The 21,299-nt window shown below is 40.3% G+C and overlaps 1 protein-coding gene across 6 annotated transcripts in view; it reads right to left on the reverse strand.

The window, feature by feature from the left end:
- KLHL2 (kelch like family member 2) overlaps nt 1–21,120 on the reverse strand; it is a 75,195-nt gene extending 54,075 nt beyond the window's left edge. For 3 of the 6 annotated variants that reach the window (XM_068137147.1, XM_068137149.1, XM_068137146.1), the window contains exons 1-3: nt 8,683–8,861; nt 4,512–4,637; nt 26–132 (exon numbers count right to left, since the gene is read on the reverse strand). In XM_068137147.1, coding sequence (XP_067993248.1) covers nt 26–132; nt 4,512–4,637; nt 8,683–8,705 — 256 coding nt within the window. In that variant the 5' untranslated portion in view covers nt 8,706–8,861. Of the gene's footprint in view, nt 1–25; nt 133–4,511; nt 4,638–5,482; nt 5,584–8,682; nt 8,862–21,102 lie in introns of those variants that run through there. The other 3 variants (XM_068137148.1, XM_068137151.1, XM_068137150.1) reach the window with 3 other exon arrangements.
- Nucleotides 21,121–21,299: the final 179 nt, after the last annotated feature.

Consider the following 21,299-nt stretch of genomic DNA (forward strand, 5'->3'; position numbering starts at 1 on the left):
CAGGAAGTATTGAAACATTTGGTACCTGTAAACATGGCATGGAAGTAGGGGCTGCAGGCGGCTAGCACAACTCTATGCGCTGCAATTTCCATATCTTCAGCTACTATCGTCACATCACACAGCAAGTTTTGACTATTTAGAAATATCAGAGAAGGCAATTTCACGTAAGTGAACTACAACAGAAAAGCATATAACATCACACACAATTTTTTTCCTATGCCCTCAAAAGAGGCAGGCAGACAATGTTGATGAAGCATTGTTTTTAAAAAGCATTACACAACCACACAGCTATTACTCAGCCAGATTACAGATGGTGCCTGGGTAGACAGAACTTTCTGAAAAATCAAACAACTGAATTGTGATTCCTTGCACAGAAGTTTCTGCAGTGGATAACCAAAATCTGTATCAGCGGATTATAAATTTGCTCACTGGAAATCTGGGCCCCTGAGTAACTCTCATTAAAAATAAAAAAAGGATTTGGTACACACAAACACTAAAAAAATTAGTTAAGAAACGAGACTTTACAGATCAAGAATCCAAACTTCAATTCTGATGCCTGTGTCACATAATACTGGAAGCACATGCCTACTTTATTGTTCAAAATCACTACCTAGTCATCTCTATATTTACTGTTTCCAAAGCATATTTATATTCAGCCTGCACACACAGTACCAACTATTTTCTCCACTTTGAACAGTTTACAATTTATTATGGTTAACTTCATATCTTGCCTGACTTTTTATCTTCATTACATCCATTTGCATTCTTGTCCTTTGTGACTGTAATACATATTTCCTCCCTCTTCTGCTTCAGTAAATTAACATCTCATTTATAATCATTCCTAATGCAGGTGTTTCCAATGCAGTTTACAGCTACTGCATACATCTCTTTCAGTTAAATCAACTACACTGTGTCTCTTTATAATCTAATTTTCTAGATGGAAGGAAGAGTGAGGAAAAACAAATAAAATAAAAAAATTAAAAGGAAAAAAACAGACAAACAAAAAACACCAACCAACCACAAACACCACAGCAGCAAAAGGCAGCAATTTCCCAGGCATCTAAATAGCCAGAGTCAGCTGTCCTTTATTTCCTTCTCATGCTAGCACTATCCTTGTACAAGTGGCATAAAATCCACAGTACTCAGAGCCAGGGCAACAAAGGGAAGAGGGGAAAGTATGACAGAACATACTCCTTTGGGACAGAGATAGAGCTGTGTATGAATCTATGACTTTTGAAGAGATAATTTTTTACCTTTCCTGAATATATACTGCAGTTAGAGCACAGAGGTTTTGTTAGTTTGCTGTTGCAGAGACTAGGGTGAGCAGCTGCATTTTGCTCTGACAGAGCAAGAACTCTCAGCCAAACTGCTCAGACATTCACCTCAGTCCAAAGAAAACCATGATCTTGCAGCCTCTGAAATCACCCAGCTTCTTTAGCATAGCCTCAAATGAGGTGGCCTTCTGGATGTCATACACCAAATATTTTAGTGGCCACAGCTAACTTTTGAGGCCATACTACAATCCTCATAGAGTATTTTCCCCCTTTCACCATTTAGTACCCAAAGCACCTATCCAAATTTCACAGGTTTGGCCTGCAATATGGTTATGATCAAAAAAAAAATGTACAATATAAGGTGATGACTATACCCAGATGAAATGCACAATTCAGAGGAACTTGAAAACAACCACTACATTTATTATACAAAAACTGAAACAGAGGTCATCAGATACCCAGCTTTTTCAGACACCTGTACTTATCCTGACAACAGGAACAAAAGGGTTTTTATTTAGCTGCACAAAAATACTAAAGGTAACAATGAAGCCAGAAGCAACAGAACTACATCAATGCAAAACTCCAGCTAATTCATTACATTGCACATATATGGACATAGTAACTTAGAGGTAGTCTGGACAAATCTCTAATCTGGAACTGCAGTAAGTGAATGAATATGCTTTATGTTACTACACAGCTGACAAGCTAAACAAACTACTAAATAAAGAAACAAGCTTATAAACTTAACCATATACTCTGCTGCAAGCTTCCACAGCAACTCAGCACCTCCATTTCAAAAGGGCACATCAATTTATTTTAGGAAAGCTTGCATTTTGAAGCAGTACTGTATTAATTTGTTTGTATAGAGCAACTGAAAGAACAGAGCCTGGTAGTTACACCATCTTGGTATGGAAAATGAGAAAACTGGGGGGAGCACAGAAAAGTACAGCTTTAAGAACAGTAACTGTTTATGAGCTTGCAGATTACTCTTCACTTTTACACAAGGAAAGGCGATTAGCCATACCTTTAAAAGATTTTGGCAATGTCTTGTTTCTAAGAAAGAGGATTTTAACAAATATAGGTGAGGTCAAATTCCATTGTGATAAGAGTCAGTTACAATGAAGAGGAAAGATAGACGTCAGAAGGTAATTTCTTCCTATGTCAAGAACTAATTAGCTATTCTAATGATCTCTCTGACTCAGTGTTGAGGTGATGGTGAGTAATGAAATGAGAAAAACTATTAAGGACATAACTCAAATTTGTCAAAAGTTGAAGGCCCAGAAAAACCCTCTTGTAAGCCAATAGAATCAAACAACTTGACAGCCAAAAATGTAATATAAACTCACAGCATTAATGATTCCAAAATTAGTGTATTTTAGATGCTTAAGCAGATGATTTCATCACTAGTTATCCACTTTCTGGAGAGTACACATCTGGCAAACACCTGCTTGTGCTACACTAATGAAAAGAACTGAGAAGGAAACCACTTTAAATGAAGACCTAATATTCATCAATTAAATGATATTTTCAATTTTATTGAGTAATGAAATCTGAAGCATTAGAAAAATATTTAAATTTATTATTTCAAAACAAATAAATGCAAATGTTTATAATATTATCTAATTAGCACTTACTGTTTTAAAAGATGGGCTCCCCTTAAACAGTAAACATTGCTGCATCAGCTACCTTATGAAATAAGAACTACAGTTAAGGTTTGAATGGCACTGCTCCTGTTCCAACTTCAACTATTTATACATGTAATACAAATTTGCTCAAATTGCTTCTACAGCAATTCATATTTAAGTAACCATGGAAACTAAAATATATTCTGAAAATAATCTGCAGCCTTCAACAATGCACTCTGCTGGAATACCACATATCTCACAACAAAACACAGATGAGGTTTCTGACTTCTGAAACTGTTTAAGATTTGTTCTGGGAGACTGTTTCTTCGTATAAACTTGCTCATCCTTAAGAAGTCATAGCTACTGGCTCTAGCCAGTCTCCTTTACAGTCCTTGAGACACTGAATCTCATTACTGGGATACTTGAAAAAGCCAAGGGCATAAGGTGAAGCAACTCGTATCAGTTCTTCCAGCATAAGCTAACTAGGTTGTTAACACACTAGAAAAATAGTCTCTGATCTTATCCCATTACCTTCAGACTATGGAAGTCTTTGAGCTGGATTTAAGACCATTTATAATCAGTGTATGATTTTCTTTAGCCTTCCATCAGAATACAAACTGTCACAGCCAAATAGATTGATCTGATCACACTAACTACCATAATATCAAAGATTTATCCATACAGAATAGCAAAGACCAAAGGTAGAAGCATATTTGAACAGGGTGTCAGTTGCTGTCCTTTTTTCCAGCTGAAACCTCTCCAGTTTAAGTCTTATATGGGAAACAAAGGACTACAGGGTTTTCACACCCTCCAATATTGTCTATGCTAGAGAAGCATTTCAGTTGTCCATTGCTGCTGTTAGTATAATGCTGAATTAGTGTCAGTAATAGCTGTGAGTCCTAATTACCAGAGCTCAGTTGTGAGATCAAATTACCAGCTGTCATAGTTTTCAACATGATCTTACCTACTCATGTACAGAAAATAAATTGACATGGGTGCTAGGAACAGCATCAGCATTAGTCTCCTTGTTGTGCTGAAACTGGTGGCAGTGACACTGAAGGTCTTACAAAACTTTATTTAGAAAAGTTATTTTCAACATTTGGGAGTATGTGGATTTGTCTCAGGTGGGAAGCAAAAGAAAACTAAAAGAAATGGTACTGTCAAATGGTTTTTGTTAGACTGTGACCTCTGTCTCCTCACTAGAAAATTTTCACATTTTTCCAGTTCACAGCCTACTGCAAAAATTATCAACAAGCATATGAAGAGCCTTAGGCTCAGCTAAGAAGTCACTTTTCATCTATCCAAGATCAACTATATACAAAACAGAATGAGTAGCTGTAACTCCATAAGTACAACCTATGAGTATTTTTCAAGCCTCATAAACCTACTTTTGATTAATTTATGAGGAGAAAAACCATACTGTACGTATTACAGTTCTCATCAGATGGCTCTAATCCAGATATCATTTAATTATATATTTAATGCTTCCTAGCACTGTATATATAATTCTGGAATTGCATGCTTTTATTAAATAAACTATTATTATTAACTTAATAGATGCAAATAAAAATGCATTATGGACTCCAGGCAGAGGTATACAGTGAAGTAATACCTTCTTAATTCATTCATAACTTTAAAAGCTTTCTTCATGTGCCATGGATTTACTGTAATGGGACAGTGAATTTCAGTGTTGTCATCTTTCAGATCCAAGGGCTTCTGATGGCAAAGTTTGGTACATCTGGAAAGAAAGAGAAGAAACATGAGAGTTAATACTTCTGTCTAGATCCATTACTCTTATCTTCTCCCTTCACCACAGGCAGAAGAGATTTGCACTTGAACTTATTCTTTACTCCAAGCAATTTTGGTTTCCTATGACCCCAAGTGTGAAGGAATAGATAGAATTCCCAAGTAATAATCTGGTGACCAACGCAACCAAGGCTGACAGAGATACCCAGGCCTAACCATAATCTCTGCTGAGGAAAACAAGAAGATGGTACCCTAGAATATTTTCAATAATCCCTGAAGTGAGGGGAGAAGCAGAGGTTCAGGAACTTTTAGCCTAGTACCCATACAGATCAATGGCAGAACACAGCATCCATGATTCTTGTCTCTGAATTCCTTCACCACCTGCAAGAAAAGAGCCATTCCCTCTGCCCATCCACCAGGACCTCCCTTACTAGCTCATGCAGCTCGCAGTTTATATCTGACAGAAAGAGCACATGATGACTAGTGCAATTGTCTCAGCTTTTCCTAGCAGCATGAGACATAGGTGAGTATGAGGAAAAACTGGGTAGTTTAGCAGATCCCCTCATGTTTTGATAAACAAAAGTGATAACGCTAGCAAGTGGGTTTTTCATCCCACCCCAAGCCAGTGAGTTCCCTGTTTACAACTACAATGTTGTTATTACAAGGCAAATTACATTGTTGTAATACTTAGAAAATGCTTAGCATCAGTGGTGTTTTCTATCACCTGCACTATTTTAACCCATACTACTGAACTTCTGAAGTTGTAAATAAGCAAAGCCACAAGGCAACTAATGCTGGTACATCAGTATCTGATTACAAATTAAAACTCAGGCTTACTTGATTTAGGTAAGAATAGTAAAACTGAACACATGCAAAGACTCCCATAGTTCCAGTGTCTCTTCTACCACAGATGTTTTACTTGGGCATGTCTAAAGAAGCTTAAAAGAAAAATTCAAAAGATTACAATTTTAACCTAGAATTCTATAATCTGTGCACTAAAATACACAAAGTAGTTGGCTCTAATTGTCATGAATCAAAAACCAGATACAAAATTTTGAAGGAAAACTTCATTAATGTACATCAAGCAAAAAAAAGGAATAGAAAAAGTCTCTGTAAAAACAGCTAACAAAGTAAGGTCCATCTACAGAACTCATACTACAACCAACTTACTACAATGTACCATGACACTGCTATGAATTAAAAATTTCCTGTTCAGTTGTGAAAATGATACAACTCATTAGTGAAAGAGACCAAGTAACAGCAAGTTTTGCATCAGAAAAAGTAATCAAGTTACACGTTATAAAGCACATAAGTTACTGTATGGAAGAGAGAAAAAAAAAAAAAAAGACATTTCTAGTCCCTTTAGACTGAATATTCTAAATTATGAGACATATGTAGCATTCAGCATTAAAAAAAAAATAACATACACAAAACCCATTGACTTCAGGAAACATTCAGAGCACCAAAGACTATCTGTGAAGAAGAAACCCAGCTTTTAATTATACCATTAACTTATCCAGTCCAATGTAGGAACATTACTTTTTTGTCACCTATTTAGCATTCCACAGCAGTGCAGATACTGAAGTGTACCTATCTGCATATGCATACAGACTACATACATATCACATATCAATATGCTGGAAAAAAAATGTTGTCAAGACTTCCTTGTAAAGAGCTGCCAAGCAACCTGGATCGATGGAGGAACTCCTGTGAAGCATAAATTCATTTGCTGAAGTTTATTTTGTCACAAAGGGTGACAGAATCACAGAATGGTAGGGGTTGGAAGGGACCTCTGGAGATAATTTAGTCCAACCCCCTCTGCTAAAGTGGGTTCACTTGGATCAGGTTGCACAGGAACACATCCAGGCAGGTTTTGAAAGTTCTAGTGATCCATCACCCTTGACAGCTAAGACATTTTTCCTCATGTTTAAGTGAAACCTCCTGTGTTCTAGTTTATACCTGATGCCTCTTGTCCTATCACTGGGCACCAATGAAGAGAGCCCAGCACCATCCCCTTGATACTCATCCTTCAGGTATTTGTAAGCATTGAGAAGGTTCTCTCTCAGCCTCCTCTTCTGCAGGCTAAACAGCCCCAGGTCTCTCAGTTTCTCCTCATAACAGAGATGCTCCAGTCCCCTAATCATCTTTGTGACTCTCCACAGAACTCCCTCCAGTAGTTTCCTGCATCTCTTGAACTGGGGAGCCCAGAAATGTGCACAATATTTCAAGTGTAGCCTCACCAGTACAGAGCAGAAGAACCTCCCTTGACCTGCTGGTCATGCTGTTATTAATGTACCCCAGGATACTGTTGGCCTTTTTCGCCACAAGTACACATTGCTGGATCATGGTGAATTTGTTGTCCACCAGCACCCCCAGGTCCGTTTCTACAGAGCTGCTTTCCAGCAGGTCAAACCCTAAACTGAGGTTGGAATTATTTGTTTTCAGGTGCAGGTCTCTACACTTGCCCTTGCTGAACTTCACGAGGTTCACTTCTGCCCAGCTCTCCAGCCTGGTCAGGTCTGGCTGAATGGCAGTACAATCTTCTGGTGTGTCAGCCAGTCCTCCTAGTTTTGTATCATTAGCAAACTTGCTAAGAATACCCTGTCCCTTCATCCAGGCCGTTGATGAATATGTTGAACAAGGCTGGACCCAGTACTAACCCCTGGGGACATCACTAGCTGCAGGCTTTCAACAAGACTCTGTGCCACTGATGACAACCCTCTGTGCACTACCATTCAGACAGCTCTCAATCCACCTCACTGTCTATTCATCTAACCCACCCTTCCTAAGCTTACCTGTGAGGATGTTTCAAAACAGTTTCAAAAGCCTTTCTGAAGTCAAGCAGATAACATCCACTGCTCTCCCCTCATCTACCCAGCTGGTCACACTATTATAGAAAGCTGTCAGATTGGTCAAGCATCCATTCCCCTTCATGAATCCATGCTGACTACTCCTAATCTTCTTTTCCATGACATGCCTACAAATCGCCTCCAGAATGAGTTGTTCCATCACCTTTCCATGGATGAAGATGGTACTGACTGGCCTGTAGTTTCCTGTGCCTTTTTAAGGTAATGAAGCCTACAAAACCATCAGTCACACGTCTTTTGAGAACTGCCAGTCTGACTGAAATTACTGGGGTCTCTTGTACCATTTCACCAACTGGGCAAACGCCAGCTGCGACTAGTTCCCTTTCGTTTGCTCTCACAAGCGTCACCTATTGCATACCTGCAAACCATCTCCTGAAGGTGCAAGCAAAGGGTACACCGAACTGTAGCATATAGGCGACTGGATGAACCCAAACGAAGTGCAGTTGGTTATACATGGCTTGCCCTAGCACACTGCTACTAAAAAAGATGCTTAACTAAATAACCAGAAAATCCAGAGTGTGATGAGCATGACTGCTGAGTCAAACAGGGAGTAATTCGGGACCACATATGGAGGAAGCAGAAGGAGTGAGGGGGAGGAGGGGAAAAAAAGCGCCGGTCCCCGCAAGCTGCAAGGCACAGGGGAAGGCGGCGGGGCGGGGGTGCCGGCAGCCCTGTCAGCCCAAGGGGAGCCCAGCGACCACTTCCCTCGTGGCCCGGACTGTCCGATGCTCGTCCCGGTACCCAAGGCCCCGCCAACACGGGCACAGCAGAGGGCGACGGCGGCGAGACAGGGCATTTTCCAACAACAGCGGCGACGCTGGCCACTCTGGAAGCCTCGGCCCGCCAGGTACCAGTCACCGGGTCCGCCAGTGGCTCGCCGACACGACCCTCTCGCCAGCACTGCCCCACGCCGCGGCCGGGTCCGACTGCCCCCCCACCCCGCCTCCCGCGAGCACGCTCCCTCCCGCTGCCGAGGGGCCCGGGGCGGGTGGGCTGCGGAGAGCCTACGAGACTGCAGACAGCTGCTACGAGACTGGGCCCGGGCCCGGGCCCGAGCTCGGCTCCGCACCCCTATCCCACGGCACTGCATAGCGCTCCGCTCCACACCACCGTCCTGGCGCGTTATTAGAAGCCCGGCAACCTCCCCATCCGCCCCGCCACCGCACTCACACGGGCGGCAGCAGCATCTCCATCGCGGCTCCGCTCAGGCTTCCTCCGAGCAACGCGGGCGCGGCGCGCTGCCACCAGCACCATGCCAGCCGCCGCTACCCCCGCCAAGGGGTGCCGGCTGCGCCCGCCCGGCGGTGCCCCCACTACCCGGCGGGAGCCGCCAGCGCTACCCACTTCCGGGTTCCCGCCCGCGGGAGGGCGGTGGTGGGGATGGGGAGCTATGCGCAGGCGCGGCGGCTGGGGGGCGCCGGTCTCGGCCCCTTGAGGCGGAGCGGGTGGCCCCCTCTCGGGTAATAGCCGTGACACCAGGCCCCGCGGCAGGTGGGCTGCCGCACGCCGGAGCCTCCTGTTCGGGCGGTGCGCTGGGTGCCCTCGGGGTTGTCGGGTGATTGGTTCCTCTGGATGGAGTAGCCGCGTCCCAGGGACTTCAGTAAGAGAAGGATGAGGTGCCTGTTAGAAGGAACGTGGCCAGTCCTAGGGCACCCAAGTGTGTATCTCTTGTGGTTCAACACGACCAAGTGCAAGGTCCTGCACCTGCATCGGGACAATCTCCATTATCAGTATAGGCAAGGGGATGATGTGATAGCAGCCCAACAGAAAAAAATGGAATTGTACTGTGGGCCGCACAAAAAGAAACATGGCTAGCATGTCAGGTGGGGTGACTCTGCCACTGCTCTGGTGAGACCTCTCCTGGAATACTGCAGCCAGCTCTGGAGCCCTCAACACAAGAAGGGCATGGACTTTACGGGGTGGGTCCAGAGGAGGGTCACAAAAATTATCAGAGGGCTGAAGAACCACTCCTACAGAAGCAGGCTGAGAGAATTGAGGTTGTTCAGGGAGAAGAGAAGGCTGTGCAAGACCATATGGTGCCCTCCCAATACATGAAAGTGGCCTACAAGAAAGCTGGGGAGGGACTGTTTACAAAGGCATGTAGCACTAGGACAAGGGGAAATGGTTTTAAACCAGAGAAAGGTAGATTTAGATTGGCTATTAGGAAGAAGTTCTTTGCTATGAGGGTGGTGGAATACTGGAACAAGTTGCCCAGGAAGGTGGTACAGGCCCCATCCTTGGAGACATTCAAGGTCAGGCTTGATGGGGCTCTCAGCAACCTGCTGTAGATGGGGATATCCCTGCTTACTGTAGGGGGGTTGGGTTAGACAACCATTAAATGTCCCTTCCAACCCAGTACACTCTTAAGTGCTCACCTTCCAAGAGAGTGGCGGCTCAGGGTAGGGCCAGAGAACAGCACTCCTGAGCTGTTGAACACAAAGATACACCCCACAGAGTGCCCAAGTCAGGGGTGTCCCCAGCACCAAGGAGGAGGGCTTGGGTCATTCAAATGGGGATACCAGGGTGCTGTAGGTCCTGGAGCCAGTATTCTTTTCTTTCCTTTCTCTTTCAGGAAAAAAAAAAAAAAAAGAATAAAGAAAGCAAGGAAGAAAATCATACACCTTCCCTGTGAGAAGACTGAGCCATAGGTGCATGATATGGAGGGGCATCTGCAGCTTCATCCCAGGTCTGTCAAGGAGCTGGCCTGACACTAGCTCCTGTAGGTGGTTGTAACTCAAGCAGGGGGTGAAGTGAAGCCCAAAAGTGAATCAGGGTGGAGAAAAGGGACGCTGCAGATGAACAAGCCTCAGTGCTTGGTGCTCTAGTTTGCTGTGACCTGGATCTCATCCACTTTTATTTGACCTAGTCCAGGAGAACAGCAACTGTGCTGCTCAGAAACAGCTGCCCTCCTTGTCCTTAGCCATACAATTTCAAATGTCAGTGATGTGGAGCTTGAAGTAATTGAGCTGTAGTTTGTTGAAGTAGCTTCTGCAAAAAGAAACATATGAACAGGACAGGGATATTTTTCAAACACCTGCCTTTGTGAGTGACACTAATTTAATCAGTAATGCGGAATACTACATTTGGCAACATCTGGCTCAGGTCATCTGAGAAGAATTTACTGCACTTAAAGCACTTTAAGTGAATTCTATATCATAGAAGATTGTGCAGTGGAAGATGTGTTTAGCAAGCTGAACACAATTCATGTATTTAAGTTTGTAAAAATATGTAAAAATGAAGTACTTCTTCACCAGAGCAAGAAATTTTATATTGACGAAATTACTACATTTGTCACTAACTGACTAATGCTGTTTTTCTAAGAATGAAAGGAATTTAAGTAGAAGGCAAAAGAGAAATGGTAGGTGCATTTTGGGTGAAGAATGGTTATAGATAGGTATGTAAAGTCTTCACCAATTGTTCTAATAAAATCTCATTATTAGAACTAAATGTAAATGTAAAAGGATCTGCTGGAGAGAGTCTAATGGAGAACTGTGAGGATGACTGCAGGACTTGAACATCTCTCCTATGTGGAAAGACTGAGAGACCTGAGGCTGTTTAGTCTGGAGAAGACAAGGCTGACAGAGGATCTTATCAATGTCTATAAATACCTAAGGGGTAGGTGTGAAGATGAAGGTGTCAGTCTCTTTTCAGTGGTGCCCAGTGATAAGAGAAGGATCAATGGATACAAGTTAGAACACAGGAGATTCCACCTCAACACGAGGAGACCCTTCTTTGTGGTGAGGGTGACAGCACTGGAACAGGCTGCCCAGAGAAATTGTGGAGTCTCCTTCTCTGGAGACTTTCAGAAACCACCTAGATGCGTTCCTGTGAGGCCTGCCCTAGGTGATCCTACTCTGGCAGGGAGACTTGGTCATCTTTTGAGGTCCCTTCCAACCCCTAACATAATATGATTCCGTGATTCACGTTTGCTAGTCTCTAATAATATTCCTTACTTGGAAAATGCTGGTTTAATTTTCCCAGTTTACCAATCCTCTTTCACTAAACTGTGATATTTGATCTGGGAACACTTAAGATTTTTTTCAATGGGTTTCCAATGGAGGTTTTCCTTAATTAAGTACTTGCAATTGATAGTTCCTGTTTTTACAAAATCTCAAGAGATGACTAGATTTGCTTCTGGGTTGTACTGGATAAGACAAGGTACTTGTTAAAGATTTGAAAGACGCAACAAAAACATGCTTACAGGTCTGCTGGCTAGCAATAATATGCTATGAAATTGAGGTTTAATATTCAGCCAGCTCTGTGTGGTATTGCATCAGCAAGCTCTAAGTTCATAAGCAGGTCTGGCCTACCTAGATCACAGTTGTTGACTGTCACATCACACTTCCAGGTTTCTGTACCCTAAACTCTTGTACATGTTAATTTGTAAGACAAGAATCTTAGCTATTACTGATCCATAAAAGCTAAGCAACTCCTACTAATAATACTGTGTAAGGATCCACATTAGACTGTGAATTCATTGTAAACTTGTCTGGAAGCATGAGGATTTTTATGCACTACTTGCGTGTACATCCTACGAGCTTGTAGGCAGCTGCAGATCCTGCCCCTTGTTAAAAGGGCAGAACTGTTTAATAACATTCATGCTTAAATAAACATTTAGCATTTCCAGTCTGTGATTTCTGTGATTTTCTTGAAGTGTTGTTTTGGCTTTTGAGTGAAATGTTTAACATTAATTGAACATTCTGTGATGCAGAACAGTTAAAAGAAACACAAACAGGGCACAATACTTACTTTTTTCTTTTTTTAAAAATTATGCCTTTGTACTTCAGTAATCCTGACAGGAATCATAAACAGCTCTAACAAAATGGACTGCATCCAAACAACATTATGCGGTTATGGTAAAACAACTTAGATATCTAACCGTAGCAATGTTTATATCTAACCACCTTTTAAATACAGTGTTTATTTTTTTATGGGATTCTGCTTGAGCCAATCTCTCTTCTTAGAAAAGAAGTTTTAGAGGAAAAGTTATCTGTCTATATATATATGTAGTTTTGAAAGGAAATAAGCTATGTTTCTTAACTATGATGAAAATGCTGCTGTTTTTGTTTATGCTGCAGCCATTCAAATCACTGCTTTTACTGAGGACATTTCCTATCATTTTTAGGACTGCCCCTTTGGTCCTTTCCCACTTGTTTTAGAGAGTTCCAAAGGAATGCTGCCAACTTGCGATTGCAAAGTTCTTTGGATGTATTGACACTAGAAGCACTTTACCAACCTGGAAATTTTCATGTGAACTACATCTACTGAAAAGGACACTATGCCAGCAAAGCTCTGTGTTCTAGCAAGTTTTACAAGTTACACAGTCCTATAAATGGCATATATAATCCTGGTAAAAATCAGTGGAACTGCATGTATACATGGTGGGTTTTAAGCATCTTTAAGACAGAATGCACAATGTATAAGGTTTAGGAATAGACAACAATGAAAGAAGTTCTTACTTGTATACTACTAGTATACTAGTTATAGCCTCTTAAAGATTTGGGCAGAATGGTTATGAGAAGATGCTCCTAGGTCTGGGATTATTTTCATGAAAAAAGAAGAAGAAAGGAAGGGACTAGGACTGAAGACTTAAGTACATTTCTGTACTCCCATTGCTTCAAACAAAAACAAGGTCTGCCTGTACTTTGTTAGGTTACCCACTGCATTTGTATCTTACTGAATTTAGTTGTGGGAAACTTATGTATGGAATTTATGTAAAAAGATAAACTCATCCAAAATATTTCAGGGCAAATATCCATTTTCTCCCCACACGTTTCATCCCCACTAGCCCAATGTTACCATCCAGCAAGAGATTTTTAACAACCAAGGCCTCTGCATCTAAACAGATTCACAAGGACCTGTGTGGAATTCATGACAGGACTTAAGGTTAACATACACATTAGCTATTACCACATTCTTGTCTTAAGACACTGGCACCAGTATCAGCAATAATCCAGTGTTAACTAATCTTAAAAGACCTCACTCCAGTGGAAGAGACTCTTTAGTTTTCCCCAGAAGAAGGGAATATTTAAAGTTTCAGAGAACCATTTAGCTAAGGACATGAATGCAATTGATGTGAAAGTAATGTGAAAGGTAAAAGCAAGAAAGCGCATGAGAAAGGGACCAGATTGCAGAGGAATTTGTACTGCAGAGTAGGCAGTGAGAGAAAAAATAAGATGTGTAAATTTGGAATATGAAATAAGGGATAGCAAAGCAGCTGCTATCAAAAATAAATCAGACCAGAATCAGTTAAATGCAATTAAACATGGAAAAAAATATTCAGTCTTTTCTAGAATTATGGTTCTGTGTAAACAATTGGTAGAGCACTAACCCCAAATACATACTTAATTAGTTGAATGTTAAGATTTATTCTGTCAAGTTCACAGACCTTATAATAATGAAGTTGTTGAAAATTAGTAGTTATTAAGTGATTTTTTTCAGTATTCAGAACCAGACATGGTGTCATTTCCAAAAAGACTTGATATGTAAACTGGCTTTAAGTATTTCAACCCTAGTTTTGGAAAAGAAAGGCCAAATAAGCAAATGGTATAATACTTCTGAGTTCTACTCAGTGGACAAATAGTTATCACTGAAGAGTGCATTGTTCTTGTAGACTACAAATTCATCCCTAGTGCCACAGAAAAATCGAGTCCTAGCTCAAGTAAGCATTGTGAATGGAACCAAGTGTTGCTTCCCGGACACTGGGTAAGGTAATTATGTCTTTATACTGAGAGGGTTCCATTCACTGAACCAGTAGAAAGCCATCAGAAATTATTAGATTCCAGCTTGTAGCCAGGTGATCACTTAGACATGATGCAAACAGCAGCAGGAATCTGCAAAAGGGACTTCATGGGGAAAGCTGGACCATCCCCATCAGCAACAGGCAAAGCTGCTCCACCCCTCAACAAAGAATGAAACAAGTTCCACAATTTTTTTGTGTAGAGCCTACACACATACAAGAATAGAATAGAATAGAATAGAATAGAATAGAATAGAATAGAATAGAATAGAATAGAATAGAATAGAATAGAATAGAATAGAATAGAATAGAATAGATCAGACCAGGTTGGAAGAGACCTTCAAGATCATCACGTCCAATTCATCATCCAACATGGAACATTCTGTGAAGGTGTCCCTGCACGTGACAAGGGGGTTGGGATTAGATGGTCTCTAAGGTCCCTTCCAACCCAACTATTCTACAAGTCCATGAATCTATACTTGTTTAACTTGTCAAAACATTGAGCAAAAGTAATTTTCTTCATAGATAATAACTGTATAGTACTGTATCTATCAAATGCACGTCCATCAAAGTCCATGTAGTTCTCCTCCATCACATATTTGGTTTGGCTATAAACAGTCAAAACAAATCAATCAACTAATACACAGCTTTTTGAAAGCAAACTCGGTAACTAAAATTAAACAGTTGGTACACTGCCATCTAGTGCTTACTGAATGCACAACCACACAGAGAAACATTTCAAGACTTGGTATCTATCACTTGCCTATAGCAAAACAACAGTTAAACTTGCCAGTTTGCATCTATCATGCATATAGGGAGCTTACCTAAGAAGAGTCATTTGGAGCAGTTTACACTGTGAAAAGTGACACAGTATGCTGAGAGAATCGATTTGAATATGTATTGTTGCCTAAGCATATAAATAAAACTTGATTTGCAGAGACTACAGAACTCAACAAAAATTGAGAGCAATTCTGTAGACTGGGAAAGAGCAACTACGATATAGTTCACACATTGTACAAATTCTTTTGTAGTACAAAGAGGCAATGAAATCAAAGACATCAAAATATTATACTCGGAGTCATAACAGTAATAATCACATAGGTGTAGTTATACAGTTTTGCACAGACATGTTCACAGAAAGTAAAAGCCTATCATGCTGCTGTTCAAGAAACTGAATAAATCCTCCTTTGAAATAGTTTGTGTGTGTGTATAAGAAAGAGTAGAAGGTATTGTAGGAAAAGAGCTCAGGATTGGTACGCTTAGCTATGAGAAGACCTAGTAAAATTTTATTCATATTAAATTTTAAAAACAAGGAGGTATTGAAGTAAAAAATAAAAGTATGAAAAAGTTTAGTCCAATAATTCCAGCAGGTGCTCATATGATGAGTAGTTTATTGTGATGTTCCTGAAGTACAGTTTTCACTGGTATCAGGAAAAGTCCCTTGCCAGCTTTCTTTGCAAATGATCATTGTGATGTGGACTAATATACTGAGGAAAAAAATAAGTACCCTCAGAGTCTAAAATATTCAAAATACTACTTTGTCAGAATGATAATATTATGCCAGCTAATTCTTATAAGGTTAATTTTATGATTTTCAGACAAAAGTATTTAGAAAATGTTAAAAGAACTGTAGGGGAAACCCCCTAATTTTTCTTTGAAATTTCCACTTTTGTATTTTAATTTCACCAGTAGTTTTCTTGACGTAAATTACCTTAGCATTCCTCTTTTTCCAAGAAAATCACCCTATATGATTTAAACCCAAGTATTTTCAGACACAGTTCTGTATTTCCCTTGACATAGTTCAAGTAAATGCTTCTCATATTTTGATAGCTCTGTAATACAATATAAATAGAAATGGGATTCTTAGAAGAAAGTAAGAAAATCCATAGTTAGAAATTACTCTGCAGAGTAACCTTGAAAATCAGATGTTTAAGCCCTAAATCATTTAAAGCTCTAAAACTCTAGCACAAAGTAAGACACATTGTGATACTTAGTTCAAAAGTTTAATTTATAGTTCTAGAATAGATTTCAAAAAATAAATGTGAATTTGACAAGTTGCATCTCTTCCTTAACTTCAATTTATAGTCCTTAGAATGTAGCCCGAAATTCAGTAAAATTAAGAAAGTAAGCAGGAGTGCCCATTCTGATGTTCACAGTTCTTCCATTGCTTGTTCCTTTATGTCTTTCATCTCATCTGCATTAAGCAGTCCAAATGGTCTCTCAACACCTGTGTTAACTTTTATCTATGTGGTTTGATCAGTCCTATCTCCAGACATTGCCATGGACACATGGGACATTTTGCTAAATGATTTGTACTAATAAATCAACTGAATTAACCGATGACCACACTAAGCCTCCATCATGCAAATTTGGTGGGAAAGAGTTTTTTCTAATACGAGTGTTATGCTCTTCTCTTTTCAATAGTTCACATTTAAAGACCACAGAATTTGTAATGGGAATTTTACTTATGAAGCCAAAGCTCCATAGCAAGTGGCAGTTTCTGATTACATGATTACAGCCCCATAGTGTTCACCACAAAAAACAAACACCTATATGATGTAAAAATGTGGAGGTGTACATGAAGAGAAAGGTTCCTTTAAATATATTTAGCAGTGAACTGTGTTTTAATCTTGAGAGGATTTTAAAATATTACAGAAGCTTAAAAATTTAAAAAAAAACAGTACCAGTGAAGTGTCTGTAATTTGAAACAGAGTATGGACTACATTTCCTCTAGTCTGACTGTCAGGACCATTACCACAAATTCATACAAATATAATTGTCTTCACTCTTACCTTTTGGCTTCTCATTCATCTTTTAGTGTTCCTATATTCTAAGAGCAGAGACTGCATTCTTTGCAAAGACCTGAATACAGTTTAAGTACTAATTGTTCCTGCAATATGATCAAGACACAGTAATAATAATTACACCTTATAGTTGAATGTGAAAAAGGTTGTGAGCCCAACCCTGCTTCCATTCATGCCAAAATTCAAGTAAAACTGAGAAGAAGAAAAACAGATATTAGGCCTCTTTGTGAGAAGAAAAACAGATATTAGGCCTCTTTGTGAGGATACAATTGTGAAAGTTTATCTCCAAATACTGCAATTATTACTGATATAGAAAACATTATGCCTAAGTATAGGATTTAATCCTGGGTATCTAATCTATGCTGTCTTTCCTTAAGGGCATCCAGCAAATAAGGACATCATAGCCTGGCATTGTTGGGCCATACCACACGCATCTACCTTACCTTAAGGTATCAATTGGATACCTTAATCATTATTGATGGATTTGCAGAGGAAGTAATTTAAAAACAGGCCACATCCTAATCTGGACTCCCCAGCATGGGATCGGCCCTCAGGCTGATCATTCAAGTCATGTGCACTAAATTGAAGTTGTCTGCAAAATTTGCCAGAAGACAAAACAAGAATTGATCAGAAGAGACTCTTACCCCATTAAAACCTTATTTACATCTTTAAAACCTACCACTATAAAAAAGTATCTGTGAATCTACTAACTAAAACAGTATAGCAAAACCAAAATACAGATTGGGTGATCTAGTAAGAACATCAGTAAACCACTGCTATAAAGATTAGATACATATTTTAGGTAAACCAGTTGAAACTGACCATCATATATTTCTCAAATTCTAACTGGTGTTGTGTACAGTAAATATTTATGCACTTCAAATATTTAAACTTGTAATTTCCCCACAACTGTGGTCTTCAGTAACCCATTGATTATGCTTCATTTTCCATTCAGTAGAAACAATATTTACAATTACATATAAAATTCTATATATTAAAATGAGTGCTAATAAATGTAAATTTCATGGAACATTAGGATTCTGAGGCTGAGGGAGCTGGGATTGTTTAGCCTGGAGGAGGCTCGGGGGAGACCTTATTGCTGTCTACAACTACCTGAAGGGTGGCTGCAGCCAGGAGGGAGTTGGTCTTTTCTCCCAGGCAACCAGCACCAGAACAAGAGGACACAGTCTCAAGCTGCACCAGGGGAAGTTTAGGCTTGACGTGAGGAGAAAGTTCTTCACTTAGAGAGTTGTTAGCCACTGGAATGGGCTGCCCGGGGAGGTGGTGGAGTCACCATCCCTGGAGGTGTTCAAGAGGGGATTAGATGTGGCACTTGGTGCCATGGTTTAGTCATGAGGTCTGTGGTGACAGGTTGGACTTGATCTTTGAGGTCTGTTCCAACCTTGGTGATTCTGTGTGTGTGTGAATAATTTAGTTATTTGATTTTATCTCAAACACTTTTCTAATTGCATATATCAGGCCCACTGCATATACGTATGCAAGCCACTGAAGTGTTTTGTAAATATACAGTATGCTGTGTTTTGCAGTAATTTGTGCATTCCTAAGCCTGCATGTAAGCAACCAAACAAAATATGGGGAAAAAAGAGAAATACGTGTGCGGTCTAGATTTTTATTTGGTCTCATAAATGAAAGCAGCTAAGCAACACATGACAACATAAGACTATTTTTTCCATAAAGGGCTTATTTTGTTGTGAGTTGTTGGGGTTTTTTTGTTTGTTTCTTCACAAAGACTAATGCTATTTTAATTATTTTTTAAAATAAACTGCTATCAAGTATTTATAATCAATTTAAATGTATTCATAGTTTTAAAAATTATTCTAGTCATTGTGACTGACACTAGCTTCTTGGTTGTGAGACTAGGTACACACTGCACAGTAGCATTTCTGGTCATTCTAGAACAGACATGTTAACTAGAACACAGATATTGCTGCTCCTTGCAAAACAAACAAAAGATAAAGACTTCATGCTTTTTAAGCTGGTGAAAACCTCAGACAAAGGCTTTATGCAGGTAAGTTGTACAGTTACACGGAAAAATGTTAAGTTATAGCAGTCACACAGCATCCTTGTAAAAATTGCACCATCACATTTCAGACTGATCTATTGAACCACCATTATCTTTGATATCTTTGTAGGCCACACCTGTCAAGCTAACTATTTAGCAAGGCAGAACACTTTTGAAAAGTAAAAGGCCGATGACTTGAACAGCAACCAGTAAATTGTGGCTTCACTTCACTCACAGAAAACCTTTTCGCTCTGGAGCTGATCAGGATTTGTATTCTTGTAAGGAAAGATAAAAGAGGAAGCACCATGAGAAAGAGTAAAAAATACTTGGGCTGAGAAACTGGATCTGAGCAGGCTTGTTCCATAGGAGATGGGCTTAATCTTACTGAAAACAGCAAGTTTAAGGCTTGTTCTTCGTTTAGGGTAGCAACCCAGTTTTTAAATAGGTGTATCTATTTCAGGTAAGCATGAATGAATGCAGTGTTCTGGGTGGGAGGTTTTAGTTGAGTGTTTTCTACAAAAAGATACCCAAGAGAAGTCACAGAAACAGAGACAAAAAACTTGGGACCACCTGAAGAAGCCCATATATCAAAATGAACTTTCACCTCTTGGCACTTTGTGCACTCTTTCAAGAAAGACAGAGCCACACCAGCAGTTCAGGGTGACAGCTTCTCTTAAATAGTACATGAAGAACAATTCCAACCTGAAGATGATACAATCTTGCTGTCTTTCAAGCCCCTGTGACAGGTATGATTATCTTCAGTGTCCTGTCAGCTCTAAGCTCAGGGCTGGTAAGACAGAGCAAATAAAAGGTTAAGAAATGTTAGCGGATGAACAGAACACAAAATGGGTAATAAATATGCCATTTTGTAAATTCATACTATGCACATTCTTGAACACTGTATCATTCCTAGCCTTCTCATTTAAGAAAGGATATAGCTACAAATGATCACAGAAGCCAATAGAGATTACAAAAAAAAAAAAAAACAAACCCTAACTGGTCAAGGCATATTCAGCATACAAATGGGTGGCAAAGACTAGTGAGACAGAGATCCATGATGTGAATAGCATGGACACCATGATTGGCCATGTCTCTGTTATAAAAGAGGTTATAAAATGAAGCTAACAGCGGGCAGGTTGTTTCTTCACAAAGTATGCAACTGGGTAAGAAATATCTTTGCAACTTGTCAAGTGCCTCGTGCATGCTAAAACTTTTCCATGGTCTTTGTGGTGGGTTGAATTTTCCCCCAGTATTAACTTTTAGCCAGACCAACTCAGTTAGAAGCAAATGAAGCTGTATTTATAAGCAAAATGTGCACTCTACAATGGAATGCAATGAATATATACAAAATATACAGTATTTACAATTAGCAAACAACATGAAAACTCCCCTGGTCAGAGACCAGGGAAGCCGTTCCACTGCCCCTACCCCCTAACCTCCTGTTCCAAGAGAGAAAGGAGCGGGAAGAAAAAGCAGTGAGTTAGACTTAGCCAATGCCAGCCAACAACCAGAGTAATCTCTCCTGAGCATAGCGAAACAGCCGAGATCAGAAGAGAAGAAAGAATTGTTACGGTACAGCTCATCTTATTCTAGATATTTATCCAATGAATTTGTTTAGAAGAATATTTTGTTTTCCTTTTTACAACCAATAGCGATCTATTTACATTTTTCTACTTTTCTCCTCGAAATCTGCAAATAATTTTAAAGGTATAGCCTAAAACCACCACAGTCTTGAAGGGGCAACTAGGCATGTTAATGGAAGAGATATCCACTGGAAATAATGGTATGCATAGACTCCTTTTCTTTCTCGACAAGTCAAGATAAATTGTTAGGAAAATATTCTGCAAAGCAAGTTGAAAGCAACACTACACTGCCTTTATCCCCACACTTTCATCTTAGGTATCTACCGATGGTTTACTTTCTGTGATGCTACCTGGGCCACTTGCAGGGACAGCCCAGGTACTGCTTTTACTAGTTCCCTTCTTAAATTAAGTCCCGGGCTACCGAGTCGGATACTGGCTTACAGATCCGGAGTCCGACCAGCCGCTCCGCAAGCCGGGAAGCCTTCATCTCCTTGGGAAAGTAACACAACCTGGGCTGGGCTGGGCTGGGCTGGGCTGGGCTGGGCTGGGCTGGGCTGGGCTGGGCCGGGCCGGGCCGGGTCCCGACCGACGGGGAGAAGGACGGCGGGAGGGGGCAGCGCTTACGATGCGTAAGCCCG

Source organism: Melanerpes formicivorus, unplaced genomic scaffold (assembly GCF_026170545.1).
Source record: "Melanerpes formicivorus ecotype bairdi unplaced genomic scaffold, bMelFor1.0.p_v2 SCAF_4, whole genome shotgun sequence".
NCBI lineage: Eukaryota > Metazoa > Chordata > Aves > Piciformes > Picidae > Melanerpes > Melanerpes formicivorus.